The sequence below is a fragment of the Arachis ipaensis genome, chromosome B09 (genome assembly GCF_000816755.2).
Source record: "Arachis ipaensis cultivar K30076 chromosome B09, Araip1.1, whole genome shotgun sequence".
NCBI classification, from domain to species: domain Eukaryota; kingdom Viridiplantae; phylum Streptophyta; class Magnoliopsida; order Fabales; family Fabaceae; genus Arachis; species Arachis ipaensis.
This window is the reverse complement of record NC_029793.2, coordinates 34,708,407-34,716,866: the sequence shown is the minus strand read 5'-3', so window position 1 is coordinate 34,716,866 and position 8,460 is coordinate 34,708,407. Positions and strand designations below refer to the sequence as shown.

Below are 8,460 nucleotides of genomic sequence, written 5' to 3'. Positions count from 1 at the left end.
ATTCTTATCTATTTATTTAATTATTAGTTATTATTAGTTATTTAATTAGTTATTAGTTATAGTTGTGGACATGCATGTGAATATATTTGTTTTGGCCTTCAAGCCGCTTCAAACATGGATATCGAGATGGAGAGTCTATTAGGATATATGCGTATATGCGTATTAATAACACCCATATTATAAATCAAATCTAATAAAATCTAATATAATAATATAATGTTTCATATATACTAAATAATATTTAATATTTGTAAATATATAATATATAGTATATAATAGATAATTTATATAAATATACAATATATTACAATATATAACATATAAATAACAAATAGTAAAATACAACATAATTGCTCAGTCAAATTAAATGGCTAACGTTCAAATTGTGTCACAAGTCAGGGTTTCAGGTTTTACATTCATGGGTTTATTTAAATGTTGTCACAGCACCGTCAGACGATCCGGACTGCAGTCTGATTTTCGGTATGGTGAATGGGCTTTGGTTAATGCTAGGATCTAGTGCCCTATAAATTCTTCTTTTCCTTTCTACATGCTTCCACACTTACTTTCTCTGCATCTTTTATACTGGTCCATTCTAAGACGTCGTTTTCTCATGTCACTGATGTTTATTGTGATTACTATTAATATTGCTATTGCTATTGCTATAGGCACATGTGTTAAAGCTTTGCGTTGACTTCCTTAGATTTAATCGTAACCAGGCATGACCTAATTTTAACATTAATTCTTCCGATTTCGGTATATTTCTGTCTCTCTTGCTCTTATTACCACAATCATCATTTTGTATTCATTTCATTCCCAATATTTTAATATTTTAATAGATAAGATCCTTGTGAGGCAAATAATTAGCCATTACTTCATAGTTGTTGTTTCCAAAAAAGAAAGTTCATGCATGGCGTCCTTCTTATGATATGCATAATTGGTGTTATATTTATTTTTGCTTTCTATGATCCTCCCTGGATGTGGATTGTGATTTTTGGTGTGTAATTCTGTCTCCTCATGTAGATTTTCTTTAATTGATATCTAGGATTCTCTACTGTTAATCAGGTGCCCAGTTCATATTTTCATATAAAGTTTGTCCGAGACCCAAATCCACTCCCCCACATGGATCAGACTTTTGATTCTGTTAAGGAACTTTCTCTTATTTCCGAAAAGAACTAGTGCATTAAAGTAAGGATTTTGAGGATGTGGAAGGTTCCGTCATATGAAAAGAGTTACTCTCAACCTTCAATGGAGTTGGTTGTACTTGACAAAGAGGTACGTTTCTGCCTTTTGTTAAATCATGTATGTTAATTCTTTTGGATGTTTGTCATCTCCGTGATAACAGCCATCTCTTTATTTTTGTTCCATCGTTGTCAGGGATCGCGAATCCATTGTTTCATCCGGTCTGTCCATTACCGTCTTTTTGAACCGATCCTTGAGGAGGGGAAGATGTTTGTTCTGGCCAACTTTACGATGGATTCAAACACGCAGAAATACAGGCCCACCAAGCATAGTATGCGGATCATATTTAAGAGGGACACATTGGTCTCGAGTGCTGATGACATCGCTATTTCAATTGAGTCATTTGATTTCGTGGCAACCAAGGAAATATTATCTTCGGTTAGGGATGACTTATTTCTTATTGGTATGCTCTTTGATGTTCTCATTGTGCCACCCACATCTAGGTCATTTCCCTAGTATATCATTTATTTGCCTCTGCCAACTGTTTGTTAAGGCCCGCTTATCTTGAGGTTATCTGGGGCTGATTTTGTTGGTCTTCTGTCTGCAAAGAGTGACTTGATTCCTTTCGAAAAAAAAAAACCCGGAAGTCACATTACATGAAAATCGAGCTTGATGATCTGAGGTAAGTCTTCCTTTTTTATTGTGTATAGAAATCTGAATACCTCATTCATGCCGCACTCCATACTTACCTCTGATTGTGTTGTTTAATGATTATAACTGTTCTATCTAAACCGCGATCAAAAATACGTGTGGACCCAAAAGTGGCAGTGAGAAGGCTTTATGCACGTTGTGGAAAAATTATGCATCTGAATTGGTCAGTCTTCTTGATGCCAACAAGGCCACCGAATTTATAATCGTGCTCCAATTTGCCAAGATGAAGTTCTACAATGGTATATTTAAAATTGCCCAATTAGCAACGAACCTGCTTATATGTAATCAAGTATTTGTCTAATCAAATTAAATTTTGTTTCAGGTGTGATGACTATCACCAACACAAACTACACCACAAGGCTCATGGTTAATGCTAACCTTGAAGTGGTTAAGAAATTCTGCCAAAAGTCCGGTTCTTTAACAAGGGCTTTAGTTTTTGTTCACCAATCTTTAACAAGCAACTTAATGCATTCATATATTCGTTGTGATATGGTGATGTTGTTAACTTTTTGATGCAAGGCTGATTGGACTTGGTACCAAGCATAGCACCACCATTGATGTTATAGGCTGGGTAGTGAGGTATTCTCCTTCTGAAGATTTTGTCAGCCTTACACCTTATGCACTTATATATCAGATAAAGCAAACTGTTGAGGTGTGTTCATTGGGTGCTTTGAAATTCATGGTCATTTCCCAACACCCATTTAAATATATTCTTTGTGGAAACCATCATGAAACAGTTTAATACATGAGTTCCATGTTTTCATGCGATACACTGCTCTTTGCAAGAATTCTTTAAAATTATTCTCCATCATGCATTTTGTTTATGTCATTCTGGCTAGTTTTTTCCTATGTGATCCACTGCTCTTTGTAGGAATTTGTTAAAATTATTCACCTTCGTGCATTTTGTTTATTTCATTGTGGTTAATTTTTTCATCCAGAAATCAACCTACGTGACCTGTGGAACAGTCATTGACATTGACAGAGATCATGCATGGTGGTACAAGGCTTGCAGGCAATGCACTCAGGGACTCGAGGCTCTTACTGACCAATTTTATTGTGCAAAATGCGATGTTTACTCAACAATTTTTGTTGCCAGGTTGGTTTCCATTCGTGTGTGGTTGGTTTGATCCTATGTAGTCTCCTTATATTCAAGAACTTTAGTTGGTTTTTATTTTTTTTGATTTGATGCTTTCCCTGGATTTGGAATGGGTTACATCAAACAACCATGTTGCACCTGTGTGTTTATTGTTAAATCTGGTTAGAGCATTTGTTGCATCATCAACATGCCCCCCCTCTTTTTTTTTGTTTTTGAGGCATTTTTTATTTGTGCATGAAGGTTTTGCATTCAGGTTCGTGTTGTTGATGAGTCAGATACAGCAACTTTTGTTCTCTTTGAGAATTCTGCCTCAAAGTTCTTAGGACTAACTGCCGCTGACATCCGCACCAGCATGCTTGCTAAGGTTCATTATTAGTTGTTTGTTTCCTTTTGGTCTGACATTTCGTGAAGTCTTTCGCTGCCGACTTACTCACTTCTTGTCTTCCACAATCAGGGTTATGGAAGAGACCATTTCCCAGAGCAGCTGAATGCACTGGTTGGGAAGACACTCCTTTTCAAGCTTACTAGGCATGATAGCCTAAATAAATTTCAGGCGTGCGTGATCACTGTTTCTAGGATATGTTCTGATCCAGAAATTATAGCTTCACTTGCTTTAGAAAAGAACATTCAATTGGTATGACTCTTTGATTACTCCATAAAGGCCTTTCAATTAGCATTGCGTATTTCAACTGCTGGTGCTTTTTGTGTTCCTTGACACTTTACAATTTCATCCTTATCTCTTCCAGGATGCATTGCAGAAGTTGACCACTGCAACGGGTGTTCGTAGCGGTGAATTGATTTCGAATGGGAGCATAGTCTGACTTGCTGGTTCCACCACCCCCTCCCGAGCACCAAAACCGCATCTGTTTCTGAGCTTGGCACTGACCACGTGGTTACACAAACTCCTGTAAAACGGCTGTGCATTAGATCCGATGATGACATCTCCTACCGTGCCTCACTCTCTGCCTCCAAGAGTCTTCTGCCTGCGTTTGAGAAGTGCATCCCAGGGAATGCCACTGACCCTGTTGCAGAGGATATGTGATCCGGTCATCCCTCCATCTCAGAGCTTCAAATAAAAATAAAGCCAACCGAACTGCTTGGCGTTAAATAAACCGCTTTGACTCTTTCATTTTCTCAACTTGATTTTGACTTACTTAAGATTCGTAATGTTACATTCACAGTTGGCATTTATTTTTGCACGTTCACATTAGCAATGTGTCATGGCACGTAAGGATGATGCTGCATTGTCTCATTGTCATCATTGTTATTTAGTTTGCTCGACCATAGTGTTAGATCTCATGGCGGCTCTCGGTTGGGCTTCTCGCCTGGTCTGGATTGAGATGCTCTATATTGATGCCACCGTTAGTTTGTACGCTGTTCTGTTTATGCTTCCATGTGGTTTTGTGATCCCCGTCAAATGTTATGTCACTACTTCACTTGGTTACCAAAATCTTACTGTTTTTGTTAACATGTAACAGTTTCCTTTTTTGTTTTTTCTCTGTTTCTGTGTACTCCTATCATTGCAACCTAAATGTTGTATGTCGTTAAACATGGAATTTCACGTGTTGGATTTGCTTATTCACTTTGCTTTCTTATGTCATGAGGGGTTTTTTTAAACTGCGGTGCTATTGGAAGTGAAGCTCTTTTATTTCCCGAATAGTTCTGCGGTAACCACGTTGACTTACCTAATTAGTGGCGCTCTGTATTAGGCATGGGACCTGTGTATGAAATAGTGTGCTCATTCCCATACCCTCTTTGTCAATTATTTTCTAATTTTCTAATAACTGTTGATAGTGTTTGGTTTTCTGGAGTTTTGTCAACACAGCATGAACGACAAGCCTTTTCAGTTGCGCCCCACACTTTCCCACCTAGATGTATCCGTTCTATGCATAATGATATATTTATCACCAACCTGTTCCTTGCAATGCGTTCCCCGAGGCTTAATGCAAATTGGTTGGATACATAGGTTTCTTCTTCCATCCTTCAAAACGTCATTAACATTATTCATACCCAATCAATAACGAACCAGCATAACATGTGATACAGTTGCGCCCGACAAGTACTTTTTGCCTTTCATTGCTGCTGTATAAAAAAATATATCTCCTTGAACAGACTTCCATCCGCCAATAATTTCACATTAATTGAATAACTAAATTATTTTATTTAGATTAGCCTCTTCTCATTCAAACACAGACGTCGCAATATGATTTGCGCGATCCTTTTTAATTTGCGAAGACACACCATATTTATAAGTACTTACATCTTCCCAAAAGTGGCAGCAGATTTTTCTTTGAATAGAAAGCCCATTTTTTCCTATATTGTGTGTGTAGATTGTACACTCCCATGTTAGATCATTGTCAAGATTTTCTACATACTTCCATGGGTTAAATAGACCAAGCGGTTTTAAATTCCACCCATTCAAAGATAAACAACTCTTATTTATAAGCAAGGCTGTCTTATACCTTATCAATAGTGGGTTTTATTCTGCTGTTGTTTATTTATGCCCTGCCTTCTTCTATGGTTTCTGTAAGACCCAGAACTTTTGAAAAGTCTTTTTATGATCAAGTCTCAAATCATATAGTTATTTGTAGCCTTAATTTCAAAAATTATTTTATTAAAGATAATTAAGGCAAGTTTTGATTTATTGAATTTGAGACAAGTTATGATTTATTATCCAATTTGATAATTATTGGATTATTTTCTATAATTATATTATAAAGTTGGTAGTTGTGAAATAATAAGGATTTTTATATGATTTGGATTAAGTAATTAATATTTTAAATATTAATACTGTTACTTTGGAAAATAAAGGGTTTAATTATATTATTTCTAATTATTTTGATTTGAGCATTTTATGGAAAATAATAAATGAAATTGCTGAGCAAATAGTATTTTTATACATTATTATTAATGGATTAGAATTTATTTCTAATTACTAGAGTATCCCTATTTTTATTTGAAATTACAAAACAAACCCAAACCTTAACTTTACTTAAAAACCCTAACCCTAAAACCCTACCCGGTTACCCGTTGCTTCCCCCCATGCCCCAGCAGCCAAACACACACAGTTTCCCAACTGAATGAAAGAAAGAAAGAATGGGTTAGGAGGAAACGGGATTAGAACCACTGCTGTGTTGGGTAAGCTCTCCCCTGTTTCTGCTTCCTTGTTCTACCAGTTTGTTTCTACCTTGGAGATAGGCACTGAAATTTGTTTGTATGGGATAAGGTGCTTGTTGTAAATTTCCTTGCCGCTGCTGCCGCTGGAATCACGGACCAAGGTGGAGGAGAAGGTCATTTTTCCCCCGCTGCTGCTATAATCGTTCTTACTGCTGCCGTTGCTTCGTTTTGATTCAGTGAGTATTTCACGTTTCGGAAACCCCTAATTTAGCGTTCGACTGTGTTTGGTTAAAGACCTTGAGGCTTGATAATGTAGGTTTGAGCTCTGATGTTCGCGTGTCGCATAGGTGTTGCAAAGGCTGCTATGCCATTCCTCTTATTTCAGTAAGTGTTTTTATCTCAGGATCCTCGCCATTTGTTTTCAGTTATGAGTTTTAAGATTTCCGTGGCATTGATGTGTTAGGAAGTAGTATCTAAGCTTATATGTGGCGTTGAGGCTGTTCCTACTATTGAAAGAGACACGCATAGCTGGGATTTTGATTGTTGATTTCGGGTTGAGGCGAAAAGGACTCTGTGACGCGTTTGGGTTATGGTTATGCGTTTTGAGGTAGGGGCTTTTGTACAAACTAGTTTTATTTAAATTAGAAATTGTTATAAAGAGATATGCTGTACAAAATATATTTTTGGTGGTTATGTGAGTCTTATGAATTGTCTGGTTTCATCTTGAATGAATATGGTTGCCTGTTTGATTGTAACGATGTATGATTTTGATAAATTGGAGATTTCTGGATTGGTTGATTTGAATGATTTTTGATAATTTGAAAGTTGAGTTTTGTTTTATTGGAAACTGATTTGGTCTTGAACCTGTTAGAAAGAGTTGATGATTGGTTTTGTTGGGACCCGGAAAGGGTGGCAAAGTCCAAGTTTTAGGGGAGATGCTGCCGAAATTTCTAGAAAATCTGTGATTTTGATTGGAATTGTTATTTTGGAAAAGAATAAATTATGCTTTGATTTAAATGTTTGAGAAATAAATTATGTTTGAACTTGCCTTATTAGGAAAAATCTCTATTTTTTTGATGTAATTACTAAGAAAGGAATTATGCCTTAAAAATCAATTTAAATATGAAATATTTTTATGTTTTGGAATTTGATTTACATAAACAGATTTTGGAGGGGTTTTAATGGATTTAAAATAAACCTGGTTTTTAATTAATCTATTTCATTTTACGACATTTAGGAAGAGCTTGAAGTATTTTCTGGAACTTTGATTTATTAAAATTGAAACACTTCCCGAGCCCTTGGAAACAGATTTAAGAATGAAACTGAAATTGGTTTTGGCTTAAGTTTGGTTGGTCTTGAAATTGGTTCGGCATAATTGGAAACACAATTTGGTTTTAGGTTTAAACCCTATTCTATTTATTCAACTCAAGAAGTTAAAGTTTCGGAGGTTTTCAAGGAATTTAAGAAATAAGTTAGGTTATTCTCCCCTGAAGTCTTGGGACTCTGCTGAGGAATCTTACGACCAAATCTTGATTTAGAAATGAATGATTGAGTCTTTCAAAGAGATTTTGAACTTGGCATGGTTTTGAGATTTTTGGAAGTGTTGGAAAGATGTGGAAAGTGGCTCCATTTTGAAAAGTGATTCTTGGCTAGCTGTGATTTGACTACGTTTGTTATTTAAAAGTAAATGAGCCAAGAATGATTTTGAAATAAGGTATTGAGCCTGATTGATTGTGGATATCATCAAGATTGATGAGTTATTGTTTGGTAGGCGTAAGAGTCGGGTTCGTCCCGCTTATGCTGAGAGATTTGATAATTGACGAGATTGTTGATAAGTCGCTTGCGCCTGGCAAGGACGGTGGTTAATCCCGCTTGTCGAGGTTGCGGCGTCCGTGTAAGGACGGTGGTTAATCCCGCTTACGTGTAGATGTGAGGTCGGAGGCAAAGTATCTCGCTCACATCCTTTTGGATCACAAGAGTGTGCAGGCACTGACATCCTGGACCGCGTGCCGGGCACGTTATCTCAGAGGGTTCCCATTTATACGTGACTGAAGGGCAACATTCCCATGGGAATGTGTCGGGTTGGCAATTGAACCGACAATGTGATATCACAGCCAGTAGGACAGGCATTCATCATTTGCATCTATGTGATATTGTTTGGGTGTGCATATTGTAATTGTTTGCTTATGTGAATACTTATGTTAACTGTTATACTTGTTGTAATTGCTCTTGATTGTGTTTGAACTACATTATTTGTGATTGTGTTTGATTAGTTAACTTGTGATGAATTGGTTGATGTTTGAGTTGTTTGGGCCGGGGGCCGTGTTGGATTGGATGGGCTTGAGGCCGTGATTGGT

General features: G+C 36.8%; 1 protein-coding gene across 1 annotated transcript; it reads left to right on the top strand.

Moving 5' to 3' along the window:
* On the top strand, nt 1,201–1,695 carry LOC107615404. Its single transcript, XM_016317468.1, has 2 exons — nt 1,201–1,272; nt 1,375–1,695. Exons 1-2 carry the CDS (start codon nt 1,201–1,203, stop codon nt 1,693–1,695), a joined length of 393 nt encoding a protein of 130 aa, XP_016172954.1.

What these genes read in the sequence shown, in the direction of transcription:
- LOC107615404 (XM_016317468.1), top strand. Translation starts at nt 1,201, where the DNA reads ATGTGGAAGGTTCCGTCATATGAAAAGAGTTACTCTCAACCTTCAATG. An exon ending in TGGTTGTACTTGACAAAGAG is followed by an intron (nt 1,273 to 1,374) that starts GTACGTTTCTGC and finishes CATCGTTGTCAG; the next exon opens with GGATCGCGAATCCATTGTTT.